The 27,029-nt window shown below is 34.6% G+C and overlaps 1 protein-coding gene across 1 annotated transcript in view; it reads left to right on the forward strand.

Moving 5' to 3' along the window:
- Positions 1–27,029, forward strand: part of LOC136025378 (sarcalumenin-like) — a gene marked incomplete in the record, with an annotated part of 93,857 nt that overhangs the window by 40,871 nt on the left and 25,957 nt on the right. Inside the window, 3 exon segments of the mRNA XM_065701358.1 lie at positions 20,684–20,831; positions 22,716–22,823; positions 25,905–26,001. Coding sequence (XP_065557430.1) covers positions 20,684–20,831; positions 22,716–22,823; positions 25,905–26,001 — 353 coding nt within the window.

A 27,029-nucleotide genomic window follows, 5' to 3' on the forward strand; every position in this document is an offset into this window, starting at 1 on the left:
GATATGAATGTCCGTGTTGTTCAAGACTCGGGCTTGCATGTGCCTGAATAAAAAATTTTAGAAAAAAACACTTTTATTTCTCCTAAGTATTGCTTTCGCAGCAATAAATCACCGCCTAATCTGTAAAGCCTGAAGGGCTAGACTTAAATTCATAAGGACATAGCCCTTTTCAAGCTAAAAACAACCGTATAACACCGCCATATTTTACGGCACCTTTCAAATTGAAGCTCTTTTTAGATTAACGCTGTGTGAGTATTCTTTACACTGACTTGATCAAGATTAAGATGTTGCTTCTAAGATTTTGAATATATTTAGCACGGAGTTTTTGGAGCTACTTACTACAGAAGTTTAAGCTCATGTGATCACACTTAATGTGCTTGATTGTGATAATTAAAAGTGCGACTTTAGCAAAATGTGCCATTTTTGTTGAAAATGAGTTGCGCATGATTCATGGGTAAACTCAGCACGAGGAATTGAATGGTGCAGTCAGAATTGTCCTATTATTTATCCGAACGAAGATAATGATGAGATATGCGACAGGCTTGACCGAAGAGGCTTATCTTACCTATAGGAAAAAGGAGGCATACGCCATAAAATGAAATAATTTTCAATTTGCTCGGAATACTTCAATTTAATTTATGCCACTGAAAAGAGCATAAAAAATTGTCTGTGATTACTTTCCTTTTATCTCCAGTCGTCTTATGTTTCAAAGCGACCACAGCCGACAAACTTTTTTGCTGTTTTTTGGCTTTCCTGAAAAGTTGTGAAAATTGCATATGTGGCACTTTTTATTTTTCACACTCGCGCTGCTTAATAGCTTAGCCAAGCGACGTCTTTGGCTTAGCCAAACGAGTTTTCCATGTCTTATAAATATAACATTATTCGTCAGGAACACACTACTTTTAATAAAAACGCCAGCTTTTTGTTCGTTTAACAAAATGTGTGTTCTTTTAATGCGTTGGAAGAAAACGCTACGTCTCTCCAGCACTTTCTCCAGTGATTCCGGTATGTCTATTCGGAAAATTTTTAAGATTTGGCAGAATACCTAGGCACAATAAAAGGAAGAGAGATGTTGGGAGGGGAGAGGACATACCCACACGACCCAGACCCTTGAGTTTATGTCATTGTACTCTTTTTATCATAACAGTGTAATATGCCTGTGGTAGGGCAGTGTATTGATCTTTACTTGACAGTATGGGACCGTGACTTCCCTAAACTGCAACATAACTGCTTATGGAGGCAATTTTCATTAAAATTAAATTCCAGATTTCTTGTATACTTTTGAGGGTATATATAGTTGTATGAGTTTCCACATAACAAATTGAAATAATCAGATTTCAATTTCCATTTTATTTGTACTTCAATACTATTAAATGAAAAAAAACAAGTTTTTTTTAACTGAAATTAAGGAGAAATATTAAGGCTCGAAACGAACAAAATCATTCCTTAAATGAAGCATTGCCCCCTCCTCAATACCTTGTTCTTTACGCTACAGCTGTTTGCACTGTTAAGAAAGCTTCTCATTATAATGAGATAAATAAACTTTAGCGTAAATAGCAAGGTATTGAGGAGGGGGCAACCCTTCATATATGGAATGATTTGTGTTCATTTTGAGTTTTAATGTTGCTTCTTACTTTCAGTCAAAAAAATTTGTTTTTTTTTTATTTAATTTTTGATTGTTTTTCGAATAATGCCTGTAAATATATCTCACCTTTCCCGAAATATATCCCTCTAATGGGAAACTCCTCCATGAAAATTTCATCCAATCTAAAGTGCACCCCTACCCCTCTCCTTCAAAATCCCTATAGACAGTTCCATCATCGCTCAAAATCTCCTCTCTTAAAATTTCTTGCCGACAAAAAACTTAAAAAATTCTCCCTAGCATACTTTCATTTGAAAAAGACTTTAATTTCTAATTGGTTTCTCAATCACTCTGAAAACAACCCATTCATGGAATTATTCCGAATATCGAAGCATGCGGAAAAGAGCCCCCGGATAAATCCCCGGAACATCTCCACATGCAAAATAGAAAACCTGAAAAATTCTCCTTAGCATACTTTCATTTGAAAAAGACTTTAATTTCTAATTGGTTTCTCAATCACTCTGAAAACAACCCATTCATGGAATTATTCCGAATATCGAAGCATGCGGAAAAGAGCCCCCGGATAAATCCCCGGAACATCTCCACATGCAAAATAGAGTTGACAAAGAGAATGTGAGACAATTTAAAAGGATTTTATATAGTAATTCTCTCCAATCCCCTCAGTATAAATTTCCCCCTTAAAAATTCACCCATCCGGAAATTTTCCTCTCCAAAGAAGATTCTCTTAATGGAAATCCACCCCAAGCACATTCCTCCCCAAAAATTGTCTGTATGCTTCCCAGTAACAAATACTATACGTAAATAATGGACAAATTTCATAACTTACAGGCCTCTCCCCACGGATTTGGGGGGGTCATTTTATCCCGAAGGAAATAATTATTTGATCTTTCAACTATAGAGAAAAAAATGTCTATCTCAATATTTTGATCATATGACTTTGGGGAAATAGTAACGTGGGAAAGAGGTCAGCTGCCTTCCAATCTTTTAAGTCACTTAAAATGGGCACTAGAACTTTTACTTTCCGTTAAAATGCACCCTCTCCCGATCTTCTAGAACCATTATTTCGATACGACTACCCCTGAGGAAAAAAATTAATTACGCTTCCGTGATCTTTTTTCAGGCAAAAATAGCAAAATTCCATATTTTTGTATATACGAGCTTGGAACTTTTACTACTGTAGATTGAGATTCCTTGAATTTTCCCCTAATTCAAAAATCAGACAAATTTTCCCGGGATCGTAGATTTTCATGGGTAACACGTAACTTGATGAATTTTGTACATTTGGAATCAGCATAATAGGCTAATTATAATAGGAGATTGATATTAAAATTCTATTTTTTAGAGTTTCGATTACTACTGAGCCGAATAGCTCCTTAATTACAGTTTGTTACCACAAACTGTTCGAAAAGGCTGTGGAAACTGGGGTTTAGCTGCCACAAGGCCAACGTAAGGAACTTTGTAGTCAAGTGGTGTCGTTAATCCATACACTAGGAAACAGTGGAATGCACTAAAGCAGGGTTAGATATTAAAGTGATTGATGTAATTTTTTCATATTTTCAATGCTTGACATACCAACATAGCTATCCCATATATTTCAGAAGTTGCGGATCAGTCTTAAATATCAATTTTTTTTCACGTCCACATTTAAATAAATTCATCTGATTTTACTTGATGTTCTCAGCTTTTCCTGGCATTTTCCATACTTACCATAACAAATTGGTCTCAAACTTGGCTGATCTTAAGGATTCAACGTCAGCCATTCAACTTCAGATGCAGAAATCTTCAATTGTGTTGCGAGAGCAACACTTTCGTTTTGTCGTGTTTGTTTTTTCCTAGCACCCAGATTTCAGCTTCTATCCTCTGCGGTTTTTACGAAAAGTGTGGACCTTGGGCCGGATTGATGAATACGACTCTGCATTTTGGAAAGCTTCGTATAGAACTCTTGCCTGGTGCCAACAAGGATGGTTTTTGCTTGTCCTTGAGCCAGAGCCTATAGTGTGTGAAGTGACCTGTAGTTTTATAGCCTATGTCAGAGAGAACTATCTGAAGTTATGCAGTCAAGCTTTCGTTTCATCAAACCATGTTTCTGCTTTCGAGTGGAAAGCTTCGTTCTAGCAGGCAAGCAGGCAGGCACCAATTTCAAATTGAAGATGGACTAAAATCTATAAGTGTTAAATATATACGGCAGTTACCCGGGCCCACAGCCAATATATCTCGTTTGAGTGAGAAATAGAAAAAATTACAGAAACAAAAAATGGGGACCGAAAGTGCTGCCATCTATTGTTTCTACCCATTTCTGTTCGTGATTTCAGCTAAGTTTGCCATTGGGTTTTTCGCACTTGGGATTGCGGTAGAGAAATGGTATCAGATGTGCCTCTTAAACTTTAAAAGTTGTCTCATTGCTAAAGAAATTAGAGTTTATCCTTTGCTCCTTTCCATTGGCCTTCCGAAAAAAGGTCAACTTTTGAAGTAAGTCAGATAGATTTTTTTTTTCCGGCAGTTGATAGCTTTTGTTGAGCTGATCAAAGTTTATATTCATTTTTTGGTAGAAAAAATCCTTCATGAGATATGCCAGTTTGAAAGTTTGAAGGGGTGGACAACTTCAGGAGTAAGGTATACACTGAAACCAAAAATAGGCCGATACCAATTGTGAGACATATAGGGGAGTTTTAAGTAACATTCAGCTGTTAGCTGATATTTATCTTTGGCAATGAGGGGTTCACAACTTTTGCTAGTTCGTGTACCTATTGCTTGTTCCCAGCGTATCTGATGGCAAGACCAATTTGGTTCCAGCGGTAAGACATGCAGGGGACTTCTAAGTAATAATTGGCTGTTAGGCTACAATGATCTTCAGCGATGAGGGGTCTGCAACTTTTGTTAGTTGCAATGAGAGATTTGCAACTTTTGCGAGTTGGTATACCTAGTATTTATTTTAAGATCCTTTCAGATTAACAACTTCAGCATGTAATCGAAGCGAGGAAACAAAACCTAAGTGGTGCTCTCACAACACTTTACTCGGCGAAGCCGAACAAAGGATGCTGCAACACCTCACGTTACCAGGCAACATAGATCTAGTTTCACTTCATGCCGCACTTGATTCCCATGAAAGTATCAAAGACATCAAAATAAAATAAAAAATGCCCCTCGTGGCCATCCTATTTCTATCCGCACCTGAAAGCCACGATTTTCTAAGAAATTTCTTTTGGTTGTTTCAAAATTTGTGAAGTTTCTAAGGCAGTATCAAAATCTTCTCAACCGGTGAACCGTGAAAATGAATATGTAATACTAATTATTTAAGTTTGACAATGATTTTTGTTCTTAAAATTCAAACATTAGCAACAGTTTGATTCCCAGTGACAGCTACACCTTTAAGGGATAGCTAAAAGTTCTTTAGCTTTTTCCTGTCACTATGTCTTTGCCAATTTTTTCCCAGCTCTCTTTTTTTAAATATACTGTAGATGGAATTCATTTTCGTGAAAAATTAAATTTTAGACTTTTTGAGTGGGATACTGAACACAACATTAAATAATAGAACTAAAATCAAACAGAAGGACAAGAAGAAGGATAAGAAAAGAAATACAAAAAGAAAAGACAAAGAATAAAATATAAAAAAATAAACAACAACAAAAATTGCTTTACGTTCTTATAAATCAAACATTAACAATAGTTTGATTCCCAGTGACAGCTACTCCTTTAAAGGATAGCTACAAATTCTTTAGCTTTTTGCTGTCATATGTCTTTGCCAATTATTTCCCCAGCTCCTCTTTTTTTAAATTTACTGTAGATGGAATTCATTTTTGTTAAAAATTGAATTTCGAACTTTTTGCATAATTTTAAAGATATGTATGGTTGTATAAGTTTCCACATTAGCAATTTAAAGAATCAGATTTCATTTTCTTGTACATTTTTTTGGCACTTTAATACTAAAAACCACATGATTATAATTACAAAAAAAAAAAAAAAAAACATGACTCACAATGCTCAAAGAAGCACTGCACACTAGATGATTTCAATTTTTATATGTAGCCTTTATTATAGGAAATTATAAATTTGGAATAAAACGTTTTGCTCGATAGGAAAATTATTTTGAAATTTCTTACAAAAGATCTGACTTTTGAGCTTCGTGTGTCTTTAACAAGACCTGCCATTTTAAACGCAGCTGAAAAAATCTGCTTTTTCTAACATCAGGTCAAGTGTTGAACCTTCCATATTCCGCTAGGCTGCCAAAGCAATTTTCTGGCACCTTTTTTTCTTTTTATGTTTACTGTTTCTTTGGAAGCTATACAATTCGTTTTGCCGCTCTATTTGAAGTTGATGGACTGTTTAACTTTAATTATATACTAATAGAACGAAAGAAGAGGCGGTTGAATGTATACACTTGTCATGTTTTCTTAAGGGGCTTTCAGACGAAATGAACCACATAAAAAGTCAAGATTCCAAATTTGAAAAGGGTGTAATTATGTGTGGTTTATGGTACTAAGGACAGTGAAAATGAAATCTGATCATTTCAATCAATCAATCAATTTATTTAAGAGAAACAGAGAAAAATATAACAAAACTTTAGACCCCCGCAAATGCTCTTTGGCCTTTGAGAGTGGGAGACTAAACATAACATTAAATAATAGGACTAAAATCAAACAGAAGGAAAAGAAGAAGAAGAAAAATAGAAAGACGAAAAGACAAAAATAAAAAAATAAAAATAATAATGAAACAACAACAACAAAAATTACCATGTCAATCAAAATGAATTAATTTAACAAATTGTAAAGGAAAGATACAGGGTAAAAGAGAAGGGAGGAGAGAACTAATTCTCTAGGTATAAGAGGTGGTCAGTTACCTCTTTTCTAAATCGTCCGTAAGAATGAGATAACCGAATTTTACCTCGTAGGGAATTCCATAGGGAGGCAGAGCATAAAACTTTATTAAAATCGGATCTTATGGTTTTGATTTTATGAATGAAAATATCCATGTCATTTCTGAGAGAACAAGAAACACAAGATTCCTTTTGTAGTTCAAAATTTAAAAAATATAATTGTATGACGAAGCTAGGGAGGGGTCCATGAAAATACTTAAAAATGAAACAAGAGGAAAGAAAGATCTATTTGGGTAGACCATCCAATAAATTCATGCTGAGCTGACCTGTCACCTCAGACACTAATCTAATTGCTCTGTTATATATCTTGAAAACAAAGAAGGTAAAAGAAGAGAATTTTGATAGCTACAGTGTTGGATAGTAGTATATATAACGTTGAATGAGAGAGTGAAAGAGGATTTTTATTATTGAACCAGGAAAACAATGACGAAGCTCCCGAAGAACTCCTAGGCTTCTGCAGAACTTAAGTCTCTTAAGAGCACAGTTATATTTGAAAGAAAGATTTTTTTTCCAATAAAATACCCAGGAATTGACATGTCTATCAGGGGTACGAGTAATAGCACCATGAGTGGTAGAAATAGTTTGAACCAAAGGACAAGAAGTACCTGAACTAGAAAAAATAAGTAGACTAGATTTAGGGCAATGCGATTTGCATCGAACAAAGCAAAAGTTCTTTCTAAAAGAGAATACACTTTCTTGATAAGGGAAGAATCCTTAATTTCTGAACACCCAAGAGTACTATCAGCTGCAAATGCAAATAGAACTGGGTCTTGAGCTGCCTCACTAGGTGGAATAAAATTTTGATCGCAAATACTAGAGCAACTTCGCTAGTTTGTTCAAATACAGCCATTAAAAGATCATTGATGATAGTAAGGAATGACAGGTCCTAGAATAGACCCTTCAGGGGCACCAAAATTTACACGGGATTTATCTTGAAGCTTAGGATCAATACTGATAGACCTTTCAGATAAATAAGTTTCAAACCAATGATAACTGTTTCCGTATCCCTGTGTGTTCCATTTCGGAAAATAGGATAGCATGTGATATACTGTCCGATGTTTTTCTGACACCAACGAAAATTTCAGCTGGAGTTCTACCTTATCAAGTGTCTTTTGAATGAACTTACACAAGACCATGGAAGCATGTTATGTTGAGTGTTTAAGGCGAAAATCAAACTGACTGTAATGGGAAAAAAAAGTTGTTTTTTTTATCAAGAAACGACAAAAGTCTAGGGTACATACATCTTTCAAAAATTTTACTAAAGGCTAATAAAAGAGAAATTAGTCAATATTTAGAAGGATCCTCTCTAGAACCACCTATTTGAAGAACAACTAATCCGGCATGCAGATTTTAGGGCACTAGGAAAAGTTCCATTCAAAAATTATAAGTTCACAAGAATGGCGAGAGGAGATAGAATAGAGGTTAATATAGACTTTAAAGCCTTGGCAGGAATTTAGTAAGGTCCACAAGAGGAAGATCCTATTAGGTCAGAGACGATTCCCTGGACCTCAAAATCGGAGACAGGATCCAAGGCCATCGAATTTTGACAAGAAGGGCCGAGATACTTTTTAAAGTCACTGGTAGAAGAAGCACTAATCAACATATCTTCAGAAATTGATTTCCCTATGGATGCCAAGTAAGAGCAAAATTCATCCACTATAACCTTACTGTTAGTTATTACTGCCTCCTTAGAGATTCATATATATGGCAAGTTATTTCTTTTGGAATTGAGATGAAGAACAGTGTTTATAAGTTGCCAGGTTTTTCTTGTGTTATTGTCGAATTTGGAGAGCATATGGGGTAATAAATATACTTTGCCTTACAAATTAAGGAATTCAATAAATTTCTATACATTTTATACTTTTAAAGATAATGATGCGAGTTAGAGGACCTGAGTGCCTTCTACAAATGAAACTCTCTTTTTGTATTCTTAAGAAGAGCTTTAATCATCCGAGGGGCACGAGGAGCTGAACACTTGGAGCTTTTAGCAGCTGAGGTTTCACAGCAACTATAAATAAAGGCCTCTTCGACCAGATCATAGAGTTGATTGAAAAGACAAGCAACAGACCGAATTGAATTGGTGAGAAACTCACAGGAGGCATCAGACAATCTATATTTAAACTGTTCAAGCTCACATTGGTAACAGAATGGTAAATTACAAGGAGTGGAAGGGACTGAAGGTAGACCAGAGATTGAATGATATGTAATGCATGGAAAGTGATCAGAGACGTCAGACATGATGACAAAGCTCGAATTAGGCGTTAGAGTCGAAAAAATATTGTTGATTAATGTGGCAGATGTGTCAGTAACCCTAGTAGGAATAGTGATACAAGGAAACATATTGAAGGATAAAGCAGAGGATAAAAAGTCATAAGAAGTTGTAAATGAAGTTTTTAACAGATCAATATTGAAGTCTCCTAAAAGGATAATTTTATAATGACTTCTGCATATTTGAGACAAAACCTTGTCGAAAATTAGGAAAGAAGGTATCGACCCACATGGTGGAAGGTATATTCCCCCAATGATAGTTTCCATGTTGTCAATCAAAATTGTAATAATGATGGACTAAAAAATTCCCATCCAAATACTTAAACAGATAACTACACAAAGTATAATCCAGGTAATCCGAAATCTAAAATGCTGAGCCACTCTCCAATCTATTTAAAAACTTCAGGTTGTATTTGGAAATATCTAAAGGCATATCATTGCCCTTGTGAAGAAATGTTTTACAGAGTCCAATAATCCCGGGAGAAGAATTAGCAATGAGTGACTTCAAATTATCTAGAGAAGAACAGATCTAGAGAAGTCCTTGAATGTTTAAATGAAAAACTGAGAAATTAATACCAGAATTCACTTTTTTGTCCATGTCATATCTATAGACACAACCTGCAGAAGAATTACTAGTGAATGAAGAGATATTAAGTGGAGTCCCAGATGAGTCACCAATTAAATTTAAAACATTTAGATGAATATTCTTAAGCTATTTAAATGGAATGGGAATAGAGTTATCATAACTAGAGTGATCATCATCAACAGCTGTTATTTATAAGAAGTGGATGTAATAAGAAATCTGAATATAGTTATTGAGAAATATGCAAGAAAAGGGAGAATGAACAGATAATTAATAGAAAAATGATTTGTGCAATGATGTAAGAGCAAGATCATGGCATGAAAGAAAAACAAAAATCATTAACAATGTCGAATGTAGTGAGATAGAACATAGCTATCAAGCCCAGAAGTTTGGAAGAAAAACATAACAACTATAATGATAAAAAGAAAGAGAGAGTTTACTATAGTTGATCCATTTTATACAGAGAAAGAAGAAAACAAGTAGCCTAGCTAAAAAAAAAATAATAATAGGGAAACAAAACCAAGAATGAACGATTAAGAACAAAAAGAAGAAAAATAAATATGGGATGGTTGAAGAAAAAAACAACAGAAAAATATAAAATAATACTAGATGCAAGGATAAATAGCAATAATGAGAAATGAGAACACAAGGATTAACCGCTGCTCAATCAGCGGTTAATGTGACACCAACGGTGAGGGGAAGGTTTAAGCTGGTTAAGTGGGATCTTGCATAACATACATCTCAAAAATAGGAAAAGCAACCAATACGATTATTAGCAAAAAGACCTTCATTTGTATTATGCTTTTTCCAAACACCAAGTAGCTGAAGATAGCATAAATTTCTTTGAAGTTGCAAGTGCCTTGAAAAACCAACATACTGTTAATGTTTGAACATTTTACTGTCAAAAACCGTTGTCAAATTTAAATAAATAGTCTTGATTATTTATTTTGGTCTTTCAACGTGGCAACACTAACAATACTGTGGTGCTACCTTAAGAACTTCATAGTTTTGCAACAATCAAAAAAAAGATCTTGAAAAAGCATGTTTTACGTATGAATAGACCTAAGATGTGTCCAAGGGGCAAAAAATGTTTTATTTTGATGTCCATGGTACGTTAAGAGATTGAATTCAGGGTGACCGAAAATACGAAACATCAAATAATATTTAGAATAGAAAATCACCATAATTTTTTTTTAAACCTGAAAATACAACGAAACACATGGGACTTAAAAATCGGACGTTGACAATTCCAAAAATTATTTTATAGCTCCCTCGATGTCTGTAACTTAACACGCATCTAGAGCCATTCTTTAAGTATTAATTTTAGGGGAACTATTAGTAGTTAAATAATGTTGAGCCAGAAAACAATAGGCCTAACTAACCTTCGCTCCTCAATATAGGGTTTTTTGCTGGCGACATCGGCTAAGAGGTCTCTATTCACCAGGCATTTTTGGATACGGGTTCATCGTTCATGTGCCATAACATACAGCAAAGATCCACCTTGATTGGGATAGAATATATCAGTGGAACCTAGCTCAGAGAATTTGGGATGTAATTTTATTTACTGTATGCCAAAATGACGCATATTAGGAAACCACAGGGTAGATTTCCCACATTATTTTGTTTACATCAAAAACAAAAATTACTGTTCTTAATTATATCTTCAGACACCTTATAATCAGGGGTGTCTTTAGGGGGGGTGGCAAGGGAACAGTTTCTCCCCACCCCAAGTTATTTGGAGACAAAAATTGCTAAATAACCCATGCCCCTTAACTATCCAGATGTGGACCCCCCTTACCCCCCAAAAAATACTTGAGCTATGCCCCTGATTATTATCTCTCTTGTTTTTGTCACTACAGAAATTTTAAATATATCATTATTTCGGGTCTGGTGTCCCAGGACTCCTTATTAGGACTGACATTGGTCTGCGGTGTAGAAGGCGATATTTATTTGCCGCTAAAGCAGCAAAAGTAGTAAGAGATAAAGGTTTTGGAGTTGGACTCAGAAGCTAGGATAAAATCAAAGCCGGTTGTTTGACACTTGAGTAGGTCTCCGGTGGAGCCTATTAGTAATTTTGCCTATTTTGACTGACATTCTAATATTTGTGGTGAGCAGGGCCAATAAAATAATGTATACTACATACTGGTGGTGCCTCTATATGCTCCAATTACTTTTGGTCGCATTACTTGCTAAAATCCTTAAACTAGTAAATAATGTTAAGTCAGTTATATATATATATATATATATATATATATATATATATATATATATATATATATATATATATATATATATATATATATATATATATATATATATATATATCCTTCCTTCACCAGGAACCAATAAGCTAGGTCAGGAAAATATATCATTTATTTTTGCTAGAAAGTATCGATGGCTTCTCTTCCTTAAACAGAAAAAGAAACACTATGCAATTCGCAAGTTACTTTTCCTACTTGAGTTTCCTTTGGGTCCTGAAATTAGTAAGGTGCTGCCCTATTTTTAGTTCCTAAGGCCAATCCTATAATGCCATGTTAAACCCTATTTTACCGTCTGAACACTCACGGCTTAAGTAGTTTTGTTGCAATCTAACCTTCTTATCTTAATTCTATAGGAGAAATATTAAGTACTTTTGTCAATGAACTTTCTCAGAGTTCCAAGTTTAGTTCAGACTTGTTGTGGGTTTCTTGTGTTAACGCAAGCGTAACTAGTTAAACTTGGCTAATGAAGAGTTATAGGTATAAACAGTGAAGTTTTTAAGTTCAAGTCTCCCTCAAAGAAAATAAGAAACTAACAGGAGTGAAAAATAGTGTTGAATTTGAAAAGAAATATCACCAGCGCCCTCTAGTGTTTGGTGACGTTGCTATGCCCGAAACTGCTGGACACTTATCTTTTCAGGTGCTCTAAAGTCCATGGGAGGGTAAAGAAAAGGAATTCTGTCTTCACTAGTCCTACCAGCTCAGTTAACCAACTAGCTTAACCTAACAGTATAAGAATTTTTTCAGACTTACTTAGGCCTACTTTGTTGAGACTGGATTTTGACTTTAAACAATTCTTGAAAAAATAATAAGTGATTATGAGAAATTTCAGCTTTAATCCTATTGCATGGCAGATCAGTCTTATCAAATAACCAGCACTCTTTGAAAATTCTTACTTTTTTAGTGAAATTACCAGACGCTAAAATGTGCATGCCATTAGTAGTTTTTGATCCCCATCTTTTCATATTAAATCCCAGAAGTTCAAACTCTTAAAAGTATACATTCTCTTCACTCCAAGGCATTGATTTACCAAAATTTAGAGGGGAAGAAAATATTTAGGGCCTCCTGGCAGAAGGGTCTCTCTGCGTCTGTTTGAATGTCAGTTGTATAAAGAGAAACAAAAATACCTATTTGAATTGGTCTCCACTTGCAAAATCTTTTATTTATTGTGTTAGAAGCCAAAATAAAGTTCGGGAAACATCTCTTGTACAACCACTAGATTCTATTCTTAGATCAATAAAAATTTTAACAGGTGTTAAAAAGATTTGATATGTTTTAGCTGGTAGTATCTGTACGTGCCATAAGAAAATTTAATCGTAGAGACATATGTATTGCTGTGTATTTTTGGCCCGCGACTTTTATGGTCCGCAAAACTGAGCAAGGCAACACTTTCATATTTTCGGTTGTCAAAAGAACATAAATTACCTTTTCAGCGACATATTGGGCATTTGTTGAAAAATTAGATTTTTAGACTCCAAGCAGGGTAAATAAACCAGTTTTTCAAGTCATGCACTTTGTTTAAAAAAAGGCAAAAAACAAAGCCAAAATTAGAATCGAATTAACAAGTTTTGTTCCTGATTCGGTTCAATGATGATTATTGATGACATACTTAGTGGTGCCAGACCGCAGAAAACAAAGTCTTACATGAAACTAGTCCTGGTTTTACCTAGAATTTTCCACCTTTAATTGCATATGCCGACCTTCCCTTTAAAGGAATCCACCGACACACGGGTTTCAGGATAAACCCTTTGAAAAGGCTATTCGACGTTGTTCTAGTGCTCAGTTTGGGATGTCTCCTTTTGTAGGCAGAGATAATCTGACTTTACTATGTTTATCGTATTGTCCTTGCAAAAGATGGTATCTAATCGAGATGGCTCGTTGAAGGGAATGTGACGGATATACTTGTTGGCATCAAACAAGTCCAGTGCGTATACGGAAGATGGTGGATTGAAACTAAAAGCCAAATTTCCTACTTTAAGGTTGTAATGGTGCCCAAACGGTGCCAAGAAATGAAAATAGACCCTTATTACGTATTTGCAACACTAATTTTTGATCCTGATTAAGCCCGTCTTAAAATGGTATATTAAAGGTCGTCAAGACTCTATACCTTAAGAAATTTATACACAAAATGTGAAAAGCAGATTGTGCCTTATTTCAAAGCATCTTAACTCATGTATTAGACTTTTAGAAAAACATCTCGTCTCCAGTCGCTATATTTAGTCTTATAAAGCGATTACAAAAAAAATACATCCTTTACAAATAACTAAGAAAACAGATATCAGCCGCGATATGTGTTCAACCTGTATTTCAGTTACCTTAGAGCATGCATGAAAGAAGCTCACTCTTCCAATGTTCTGTATTTTCTTTTTCCCAAGTTCAAAATCCATTTTCCTGATTAAATAATTTTTTCTCCTAAATTTAAAGAAGTTGAACCTGAAAAAGAAATAAAAGCTAGTGCAGAGACTCGGGTTGAAGAAGACAAATTCGAACGACAAGAGCCACAGATTGAACAGGTGACAGTCAATGCTGTAGATAATTCAGATAGTGATTCAATTGAGACCCAACCAATTGAAGGTAAGGGATTTCCAAATTGCGATGCTTTTTATTTTATACACACACACACAAACATCATTCCTTATATGAAAGGGCTTCCCTCCCCCCGTCAACGCCTCACTCTTAACGCAAAAGTTTTTATTGTTTTGATAAGTAGAGTTGTGACACAAAGTTAAACTTTAGCGTGAAGAGTGGGGCGTTGAGGAGTAAATTGTCAAGTAAATTTAGTCAGAGCATCCTCTCTTTCTCCTAAAATCACACTCACTTAAAATCTTATTTGTAGCCTCTAATTAGTTCAATAAATATGATCATGCTAAGCAATTTGCTTCTTTTCGAAATCAAATCAATACGTATATAGTTACTACAGTCACTGTTATCGTCTCTCTTATATATTTTAATTTTTATTTGTTTCGTATCAATTATTGACAAAAAAGCTTGACGCGAAAACATTCCCTCCAAATGCCAGGACAAGCTATGGAGGTCCTTGAGGCCAAAATAGCTATGCACGCTCCTCCTCCATCCCAATCTTTTCAAAGCCCCCCTCTTTACACCCCTCATGGAAGTTCTGATTTCCCGTAAACGTTTCTTTTACGACATCCTCCCACCAAACAAAGACAACTGAGAGACGATAGGAGGATTTTCTCAAGACATTGGAATTTAATTCATTGAATATTTCGGTCTTATTTCCAACTGCTGTCTTCAGCAATACACCAAAAATATATATATATATATATATATATATATATATATATATATATATATATATATATATATATATATATATATATAAATAAGTTGTCTGTCTGTGTGTCTGTCTGTCAGGTGACGTCATGTTTCTGTGTCGACTGACGTCATGAAGTTAGTTGTCGTCATTTTTGCTATGACGGTGACGTCATTAACGGTATTTAAGACATTTGTTCACGGAAAAATGTTTAATTGTAAAATGACTGAAGAACCTACAATGGCAACAGCCGAGGAAGCTGCTCAAAGAGTTTATGCCAAAAAACTTGCTGCTGATAGAGAAAGTAAGAAAAGAAAACGTTCCGAGGAATCACAAGAACAGCAAGAAAACAGGCTTGCAGCTGATAGAGAAAGTAAGTAAAGAAAGCGTACCGGGGAATCACAAGAACAGCAAGAAAACAGGCTTGCGGCTAAAGAACGCAAAACCGCGCAGTTAGATGAAAATCCACCTGGACAGCGAGAGTCAAAACATATCAAAACTGAAAATGATAGCGATGATGATTGGGTTTGGGATTTTGACTTGGATAAGGTCATCAATGCCTACCAGATTTAAGTTAAAAAAACAAAGATTCGTCGATATGTACTTCATAGTGGCGCTGAAAAATAAAGAAGAAAAAGAAAACTGAAAAAAGAAAAAAGGTAAAAAACTAAAAAAGAACTAAAAAGAAAAAACACTCAAAGAGAAATTACAGACCGGGACACAAATGACGACCGAGACAGAGGGTATATAAGTGACGACCGGGAACCTCAAAGAGAAATTACTGACTGGGACACCCGGACACAGATCACGACCGGGACACAGGGAATATAAATGACGACCGGGACACAGGGACACAACTACAACGGGGACGCCGGGGGCACAGGCGGGATATATAAATGACGACCGGGACACAGGGATTGTTCGAATAGAAATTACAGACCGGGACACCGGGACACAAATGACGACTGGGACACCGGGACACAGGGAATATAAATGACGACCGGGACATTCAAAGAGAAATTACAAACTGGGACACCGGGACACAAATGACGACCGGGACACAGGGAATATAAATGACGACCGGGACACAGGGACATGTCATTAGAATAATGAGGTAGACATCTGAATACGGATTGTTTTTCCCATGGACAATTATATGTTGCATGTTCAAGAGTCAGTAAACCTGACAATCTATTTATATACACAGACAATGGGACAGCGAAGAATGTTGTATATTCGCATGTTTTACGTAGTTAAAAACATATATTTATATCTATCTCTATTCACAGGTGGGACACAGGGACACAACTACAATGGCACGTAACTAATATGGCGCGTAACGATTTACGCGCGCGGGGGGGCTTGGGGGGCGCGAAGCGCCCCACCAACTAGGTGTTGGGGTGGCGCGAAGCGCCACTCCAACAGCTAGTATATATATATATATATATATATATATATATATATATATATATATATATATATATATATATATATATATATATATATATATTTACATTAAAATGCGAACATTAGAACTGAAAATATTTATAAAATCACATCGGTATTTACATCCTCCCACCCCAACCGCAGACGACTTGCTTTCTGTTTAGCCATGGACAGTTGGCTGAAAAGGACAATCTTTGGCAATCTGTCATCCTTCATCTGCAGAATGTGCCCTAGCCATCTCAACCTTTCTCTCATTATAGCCCTAGAAAACGGGATTGAACCACACTTTTTCTACCGTTTGAAATATGGTCAGTCAGTCGGGTACCCAAAACTCCGTAGGCAATTTCTCTTGGAAACATCTAGCAAATCTTCCTCCGTTTTTTAGAGCTCCTATGCTTCAGAACTATAGTTGACCACTGTCAGCACTGTAGCTTCTAATATTCTAATCTTGGTTCATATACTTCTCGTCCTATTTTTACGAAACTATTTTTGAGCCCCGAAAAAAAAATCTTGAGCCTTGGCTCTTCTACTTTTAACTCCTTCAAGCCACCCACCACCTTTACTAATAACACTACCGTGGTAAGTGAAGCTATCCGTTTTATTGATGTTTTCGTTACCCAATGTCACCTTTTCATCTTCACTTATTTCTATCATAAGTGACATGGTCTTTTTAAAATTTATTTTCAAACCTATTCTAGTACCTTGAACTCTCGGACCTGTACAGGTTCATTTATTGTGCTCACATTTTCATCTAAAATGATTAAATCATCAGCATAATGTAAGTCTAGGAAAGCTTTTCTTCCCCATTTGATTCTGTGTTTCCCCATAGCCTTTCCTGTGTTCCTTAAGACAAATTCCATCAAAATGATCCATACAAATGGGGATAGAACCCGACCCTGCTTAACTCCTGATTTAATACGAAACCAGTCACTAACCTCATTTCGTGCCTTAACCGCAGCAGTGTTATTCTCGTAAATAGCACTAATCACTTTAATGTATTTGTATTGTGTACCATACCAGAATAAAACCTTAACCAAGGCTCTTCTATCAGCTTTATCAAAGCTTGCTTATAATCTAAGAAACTAAGGACTAAAGTAAAAATTTGGTCGATACATCCTCTACCCTTTCTAAAACCGCACTGTTCTTCTCTTAAAACTTTTGTCTATAGCATCTTTGAGTTTAAAAAGTATGATCATACTAAGTAATTTGCTACTAAAGAGACCAGGCTAATGACTCTAAATTACCACACTCACTCTTATAACCTATCTTATACAGGGGGCTGATTAAGATTTTCCTAAAATTGCTAAATGCTTCTCCTTTTTCAAAAATCGCATTCTTAATCTTCAATAACTTATTTCTAAACTCATAGCCACCATATTTAAGAAACTTATTTACCACACTATGAGTACCTTGGGCCTTATTATTTCTTAGTCCTTTTAGTGTTGTCACTAATTTTCCTCAAAATACAAGATCCACAGTGTCACACACTTTTTCATTTTCTTCTGTGTCTTTTCCTGTAACAAATAAAGCCACAATTACTTTTTTTTAATATTTTCATCTCAGAAGGGGTTTGAAATATGATAACTACAGCATCTTTTACCGTGCCACCACTTAATTAACCCTCAACCCCCACTAATTACTTAAAATTCATCATTCAACAATAAAGCGCAAAAAAATAATAGCTATATCCATAATCTAACACCATATTACCAAATTTTTATCCTGTCATCAATTTAATCATTAGAATCACACTTTAAAAAAATCCACTCTTCAATATCCTTTTAAATTCTCTTTTATCATTACTGCTATAGTTTCATTTTACTGCTATAGTCTCATTTTATAATTTTCAATTGCCCTACTATGTTCAGCTGCTATGCATGATCTCAATCTAAGATAATTGGGGAATGAAAAATAAATTAACCTTAGCATCCCCATAGCTAGTGCATAATTTCTTAGTATACTGAATTCCTATTAATCCCTAAGGCTAATGGATTTCTTGTGAAGTGCTAAGTCTTATAATCTTTGTGTGGAAATTCAAAAGACAGCAGAGAAGCGAATTAATTAAGACATTTTCATATATGGAAATTTATTTTTATTTTTTGGAGCACGTATATGCCATCCTGGAGCTTTTCAATACGGGGAAGGGTAGTAACGAAACGGCTGAAAAAGCAGGTCCAGTTTGTTTATACTGATAAGCCACTATAGATGGTGCTTCTAAGGATGGCTTAGAAAGTAGATTAGGATAGACCGAAACTAATTTTGATCTCCTCAGGAGCGTATGGAAAAGCCCAAGGGTTCTGATACGCTCTAAGCTTATAGCATTGCTTTCAAACCTTGATGTTACAACCCTAGAGGGTCCCAATCACATATACAATGGGTTACAGTCGGTCAGAAAAATTGATCGTTTACTGGCAAAAAACTTTTTATTTATCAATTTACCGATTTTAACGATGGATATACAAATCCGAAAGCAAAAATAGTATTAAAATGAATTAATCGATTATTCAAGAAGGTATGCCGATAAAACCGATAACTGAGCTTTGTTTTTTAACATGTGTAGTGTTGAGTGGTAACACACCTTACATTTGACCTTTTTTTGTGGAGTTGTGACACTAAAAAGGTTGATAAATGATTGTTTAGGATGTTTGAGAGAAAAGTGATAAGGGTAACTAATGATAGAACACACATGAACCTGACAGAAAAGAATAAAAAATGGACTTTATGTTTCCCAGGCAAATTTAAAAATGAAGCAGAATAGATAAAAGAGTTGAAATTTCATTTAAAACTCAAACTGTATTTTTCACGTAGTCATCTCTAATCAGAAATGTATTTTAAGAACTATAAAAATTACCACTAACTGTGATAGACTAATACTAATATCACAAACTATCTTTTGATCGTTTGCATTTAGAAAAATAAATTAGATACAAATCTGATTTGCAATTGAACTATCAGAAAAAGATCAAAAATGAAAGTGAATGAGTAAAAAACCCAAAATATGAAACAAAACTCACAATGTACATCTAATTCATAGCTACTATTGGAGATAAAGCAAATTTTGAGAAATATAAAACTATTATTCGATTCTGAGGTGCTATTGAACTATTAGAAAAAGATCAAAAATAAAAGTGAATGAGTCAAAAAGCCTAAATATAAAACAAAATTCACAATGTATATCTAATGTATAGCTACTGTTGGAGATAAAGCAAATTTTGAGAAATATAAAACTATTTTTCGATTCTGAGGTGCTATTGAACTATCAGAAAAAGATCAAAAATGAAAGTGAATGAGTAAAAAAGCCAAAATATAAAACAAAACTCACAATGTACATCTAATGTATAGCTACTGTTGGAGATAAAGCAAATTTTGAGAAATATAAAACTATTATTTGATTCTGAGGTGCTATTGAACTATTAGAGAAAGATCAAAAATGAAAGTGAATGAGTCAAAAAGCCTAAATATAAAACAAAACTCACAATGTATATCTAATGTATAGCTACTGTTGGAGATAAAGCAAAGTTTGAGAAATATAAAACTATTATTTGATTCTGAGGTGCTATTGAACTGTTAGAGAAAGATCAAAAATGAAAGTGAATGATTCAAAAAGCCTAAATATAAAACAAAACTCACAATGTATATCTAATGTATAGCTACTGTTGGAGATAAAGCAAATTTTGAGAAATATAAAACTATTATTTGATTCTGAGGTGCTATTGAACTATTAGAGAAAGATCAAAAATGAAAGTGAAGGAGTCAAAAAGCCTAAATATAAAACAAAACTCACAATGTATGTCTAATGTATAGCTACTGTTGGAGATAAAGCAAATTTTGAGAAATATAAAACTATTTTTCGATTCTGAGGTGCTATTGAACAATTCGAGAAAGATCAAAAATGAAAGTGAATGAGTCAAAAAGCCTAAATATAAAACAAAACTCACAATGTACATCTAATTCATAGCTATTGTTGGAGATAAAGCAAATTTTCGGGAAACATAAAACTATTATTCGATTCTGAGGTGCTATTGAACTATCAGAGAAAGATCAAAAATGAAAGTGAATGAGTAAAAAAGCCAAAATATGAAACAAAACTCACAATGTACATCTAATGTATAGCTAATGTTGGAGATAAAGCAAATTTTTGAGAAATATAAAACTATTTTTCGATTCTGAGGTGCTATTGAACTATCAGAAAAAGATCAAAAATGAAAGTGAATGAGTAAAACAGCCAAAATATGAAACAAAACTCAAAATGTACATCTAATGTATAGCTACAGTTAGAGATCAAAGCAAATTTTTGGAAATATAAACTATTATTCGACTATGTAAAACTTTGAAACAAAATTTCAGCTGTACCAGTTTATGCCAACCAAAAGAAATTCAATGAACATAAGACTACTAAAAGCGTATTAACTGAAGAAGTTCAGGAAGCAACTGTGCCATTGCCACCGATAGAGACCACACCCATTCAACCAGAAGCTGTCACTATTGAAGAATCAATTGTAGAAGAAGCAGTTCCGTTCGAGGGAGTAAGTACTTTGCTAATTTCGAAGTTGAAATCTTTTTAGGGAGTGAATATCAATGAGATTCATTTTTTCATTAATAAGTTGTCAGGGTACATCCAGGGTATTTGTTCGGGGGGAGGGGTGGCAAAAAAACAATAGAAAGTAGATCAGATTTATTTACATGCATTTTTGTAACGTTCTTATGAGTTAGACAAAATTTCTGGAAATTGCAGGGGTTTAAACCCACCACCTTGGATACGGCCTCGTTAATAACCCTGTCAGTAGTTTTTTTACCTTGATTTTTCTTCATTTATTTAGGTTTTGTTTAATTATAGCTTGTAATTATAAAGTCCTTTATTTGTCAAAACGGGTCTCCCAAGTTAGATCTTAGAGACTTCTACATTTACTGAGCTGCTCAGTGATTAAATCTGTTTAATAAACAATGGATAGAACCTGAAAAGATAAATTTTGAAGAAAATTGACTAGATCTTGCTGTTTACTTCTGTTCTGAGAACAGAGAATGTACTTCTAAAAAAATTGTGTGTTTCGTATCAAAAATGCCTAACCTAATCATGTAGGTAGTTATGCCGGAAATTGTTTAGAGGCTAGGCCAACTTCGACTATGATTCTAGCCTTCATTCTGGCACTTACTTGATCCATTTTTCTTGATGACTGTCTGCATGACGTATTATCCTGATGAACAGAACAAACAAAATCTAGATTGGGCCACAGAGACCACCTGATGAGTTAACTCTCCGCGTACTTTTTTTTAAATAAAATAATGTCCTTGGAGACAGAGTGACCGAAATGGCACTAATTTTGGTCTCTGGAACTAAAAAACTGTGTTATTGTTAAATTTTCCGTGGGCTGAGCGCTGCTCATCTTATTTTTTTAGGGATTGAGCCAGGTATGTGTTTAAGAATGGGTTTGAAGGCTGGGTTACAAAAAAAGGTGAAATACACTAGCAAATTAAGCAGAGTTTTGTAAATAATTTAAAATTTTCTAGGGTTTTTTAAGCAGCCTGACATGTTAGTTCCCGTTTTGTGCAAGGATGGAATTTTATTTGTCTTGAAATTTAGTTGGGCTGAATTTTTTTGTGCGCCAAGTATTGCTAAGGTTGAAGTTTGCAAAGTTTATATTTTGTGTGGGTAGAGTTTTGTGTGTAGCTGAAAAAATTATCGCAGCTCACTTCAAATCGCCGAGGGCAACATTTTTTCTTCTTTTTTTTTTTAAGAGGCCGTTGAAAAGCTGCAAAATGGCTTTGATCTTCAGGGTGATTGAGTGGCAAAATGGCCTTGATTACAAAAAACTTTTGGTAATGCTGTTTTTTTTTTTATATCTCCTGTTTTCTCTTTGTAGCCAATGGGAAGTTGAAAAAACCAACCCTTGTAGCTCTTTGGAGAGCATCCTATAAAATCCTGCTAGTATACTGGTCCACTGTGATTCACAATTTTGTTAAGTTATTTTCTTTATTTAATATTTTCTTACAAACATAGCTATCACAAGCCGGGCCTGGCTGAATTCGTATTTCGGAGTTAAAACAAGAAACAGAGAAACATAAGAAAAAAGGTTTAAAACCAATCATACACATAAAACTGGCAAAGGAACGTACCTTAATTTGATTAAAATTGTCAAAAAAAAATTAAAAATGCTTATATACATTTACGGACTATGACATGTCAAAAGAAAAGAATAAAACTAGTAAGTTAAGAAAAGCCAGAGCAAAAAATACAGGACAAAAGCAAACAAATAAAAGTTACAGGTAGTAGCTTAGTTGGGTGTTTTTTTCTTAGTTCCTTAGTGTAAGGGGCAAAAGTGGATTTTCATATCTTGAAGTCAAGTAAAAAATGGGGGACAATAGAGAGTAGGAAGGATAAGATATTTATGGTTAAAAAAAAATATTTATAGATCATTGAAGAAGAGCCTCCTGTCCGACGACCAAGGGACCACATTGATGAATTTTTGAGACTGGGAGAGGGAGCAGAAAATTTAGCTTTGAAGAAAAATGCCATTCAGGTGAGTTGCCAAGAACAAACAAAGTAGACGCACAAAGCTGTATGGAAATTCGATTCGGTTATGAACCACAAATTATACTGGAGAGAAGTTAAAAGATAAAAAATGTGTTTCAAGCTTCTTGTCTATTAAATATTGCTGACTCTAAATTAATACGTATTATGATTTTCATCAAGATCGTCCCCTTACTAGGTTTTCCCCCTTATTTTAAAAAATCGGGCCGGTATTCTTCGGCTAACTTTTGGTAAGTATCCTAATAATACCGTATCAGTTTTATCTTAACGGGTAATTTTGCAAGAGCTTCGAATTTGTTTTATATTTGGATTCAGCATGAAAGTCCCTTTTTTCAATTTAAATGGCTCAGTCTATACCAAAGTATTTAGCTGGTGCTGCGCCTTGAGCACCGCCAAAACAAATCCGAATAGGTAAAGGCAGCACCGTCAGAAGCTTCGCTCTACTAAGGTTTAAATGAGACTCATTTTCCTTTTTATACATTTTTTAATGTCTTCTTGTCCCCCAACGGGGGGAGGGTATGGTGTCATCCCTCCCTGCCCATTTCCATACACAGCACATAATATTCCGGTTTCTCCTTTATTGTCAGTGATTTTCATCTGAACAGGACGGGATGCGTTCTTTTTTTAGAGTTTTTTGGAGTGTTGTGTCTTATAGAAAAAATTTCCGAAGTTGAAAATGCTTGAAACGAGGTTTATTGGAAGCAAATTGGAAAGAATGGATTTTAGCTTATAGATACAGGAATTAAAATGAATTAAAATCAACTAGATGCGGGCATCAAGCCATGGTTTTTTGTAGAAAAAGCCAAGATAGATAGTCCAGGTGATAGACAAATCTGGCATAAGCCCTTTTTAAAAATTTTATAAAAATGATGTCATTCCACTTGTTGATACCTAAGTCTGTCATCCATCCGTCCATACACCATTCCTAGGGCAGAACTAAGGTAGAAATCTGTATTTGAAGAACTGTAAATATATAGGAAATATTTGGGGCGGGGCTGGAAAAAACTGTAGCCTCAAAAATTTTACAATGACTGTCAAAGATTTTTACAACCTTCCGGTGCCAACCAGTCCCATTTAGAAAGTCTGTAGGATCTAAACCATAAAAGATATAGCGGTACTAAATCGGATTATGTTACTACCAATCGCAATGAAAAGATTCTATTTTTTCATTTCGGTTCTATTTATTTCATTGCTGGATAATGAGCTGGATTGCTCATTAATAACAATATATTTACAATTGTGAAAAAATGAAGTAATGTGTAAAATTTTGCGTCAAAATTTGGCTAAAAAGATTCTACTGACTTTTACACCCCTTTCTTTGTTTTTCCAATAGGTGTTGACTCTGACACGAAAAAGTCTTAGAAACCGATGATCTAAATTAGGCAAAATTTTGTTTTTTTTTTAAATTTATCGAAAATATTGAGGAGTCCCCTTGTCTCCCTGGAACCCCCGTAAAATTGAAATTTTGAGGTAAAATAGTCTCAGCTCAAGGTGTGATAAATATATTACTAGTGGAACCTTACGAAATTTTTAGTGTACATTTTTCACACCCACAAAAACATAAATTTAAAATTTTGCCCCTATTAAAGTTTGGTGAAATAATGTTTAATTAAAATCCAGGAAAATATTTTGGTTGCACCATGTTGCACATATATTTTTGTTTCATAGTTATGCGGTCCAAAATACAAAGACTTTGAGTACTTGTGAAATAGAGGATTTAATGCCACGCAGATTAATATAGATTAAAGCTTAACGATTCAAGCTCTATTCTACTAGAATCTTCTAACGATTCTGCTGTTATTGCTGCTTTAATTTATTTCCTAACACCACCCTGGTTTGAAGCACTTTAATCATTTTCAGTCAAAAAATCTTCAAATTACTTAATTTAATGTCTTGTCTCTAGGCTAGTTTCCTCCTCCCCAAAATTTTCCCCTCGATGTTATCCTCGGGAAAAATTTCCCCTGGAAAATTCCTCCCACAACAAATCCCCCTTGGAAGACATCACCATGAAAAATTCCCCCCGCCCCAAAAAAAATTCCCACCTATGGAATCCTGAACAATTACATACAACCCCCTGGCTGAAAAAGTTACCCCCACATGTGAAACGGAGGAGCTAGGGCTAAAGCTTGATCAATAAAAATAATTATGAAACAGTGAGGTTTTAAATATTCTACTTACATTCTAAAATGTAGGCAAAACATATGGTGTAGACTATCTTGTAGTATTTGTTTTATATTTTTAGTTTTTTTTAGGGTTTTGGGGACTGCGTTATCATGGCACGTATCATGCAAGTTAAAGGAAATAATATAGAAATTTGAAACTAGTGGCAACTGCATAAACGTTGCCTTATGATGGAAGTACACAGAAATAGCTGGCTGAGACTAAGAAGTACGAGTAATTACTTCCCGCAGACTTTTCCCCGGGATCACCCTTGCCAGATCACCCTTCGCAATCAAGAACGCGTCCACTAGGCGTATATCAAAAGGTTTTCCTGTCTTAAGTACTGTTTGGCATTAAAAAAAAAATAATACCAATTACATGGGTTCAAAGTCAGAACCAAGGAAATTTAATATGAACAAAGTTCCTTATTTCAAATAAGCAAATGCAATGACTTCTTTAATTTTTATCTTACCCTGCAATTATCACTCAGCCCCCAAAAACGGGAGAAGATGAATGAAGAGAAATCTACTTTTGTTCAGTTTTTATTTGTCTTACTTTCCCCGTGGTAGCTCAATTTTACAGGAGGGGGAGATTTTTCAGGAAAAAATTTCCTGGGTGTATTTTTTCGTGGGGAGAATTTTTGGAGGATATTAGCTGGGCTCTCATGTTTATTAGTTCATTTTGACAAAACTTTCTTAGACTTCAAATTTAGTATTGGTGATAACTTTTAGCTATTGTAATCAGTTTTTTTTTTACATCGCAAAGTTTGAAATTTCAGTAAAAGCAACTTGGATTTTGTTAATTTTTCGGCAAAGGATAATATAGGCATTCGCCACTAGGATGGCACTAAAATTGAATTGGAATAGACATAACCTAGTAGATTATGTTAAACTAATTTCTTCTTCCCCAGGTTACGCTGCGCGAAGTTAAAAAAGTAGTGGAAACAGCTGTCCGCCCACTTGAAGCAATTTACAAATACAAGGACATCTCGAATCGCCATTTCGGAGGTAAATGGATTTTTATTTTTCTTCTTCTTAGAGTTTAGTGAAAAAAATATGAAGTAGTACTTGAAGCGGATAAGGTAAGGATAAGGAGAGGATAAGGCAGAACGAATTCTTTCAAGACAACGCCAAATGAACAATCCAAAAAAATTTGCATGGAAATGGAAGTACAAAGGGACAACCATACAAAGGGAAAAACCATATTGCTGCCCTAAACAAAAATTTTGGTTTCTACTGTACTTTGTGTCTTGAGTCAAGCCAAAGTTCCACACCAGGACTAATGCGTATTCAATAGCACAAGAAATCAACATTGAGTAAAAAGAAAAATTCATAAATAACTCTCAAACTTAGAAACTTCTAAAATTCAATAACTCTATTTTAAAATAATTTACATAATAAGATAACAGGGACCAATGAACAAGTGTAGTGACATCTTAGGGATTCTCAAACTTCACCAATCAGTCAAACAAGGGTGATGGTAATAGGTAGCGTTAATACTTTTAAAATTCATTATAACTTAAATAACAGCTGCTCTATTGTGTTTGATTTTATGTAAATCATGTATATGTGTCTATTCAATAAAGCCTTATCAGCTATTTTTTCTATTACGTCATAAATGCTTTGTTCTTCGAACGAACATAATCAAAATTGAAAAAAATATTTCTGACTCTCCTCTCCTCTTTCTATTTGAAAATAGCGACGAAGACCACACTGCCTTTCCATAACAAACAAATACAACGTAGAAACAATAGGGAAAGTTTTTTCAAGACAATGGAAATTATTTATGTAGATATTTCGGCCCTATGTCCAAGGGCCGTCTTCAGCACAATACAATACTATATATATATATAAAAGAACTTACATCAAATTGTGAGAATTAAAACTGAATATAAAAACACTTATTAAAACAATTTTTTTTTTTAAATATAGCCCTAGCATCCTTACTTCAGCGAAGTTCAACCAGGACTCAAGTCCTGGTTGAACTTCGCTGAAGTAAGGATGCTAGGGCTATATTTTTTAAAAAAAATTGTTTT

The sequence above is a fragment of the Artemia franciscana genome, chromosome 3 (assembly GCF_032884065.1).
Source record: "Artemia franciscana chromosome 3, ASM3288406v1, whole genome shotgun sequence".
NCBI lineage: Eukaryota > Metazoa > Arthropoda > Branchiopoda > Anostraca > Artemiidae > Artemia > Artemia franciscana.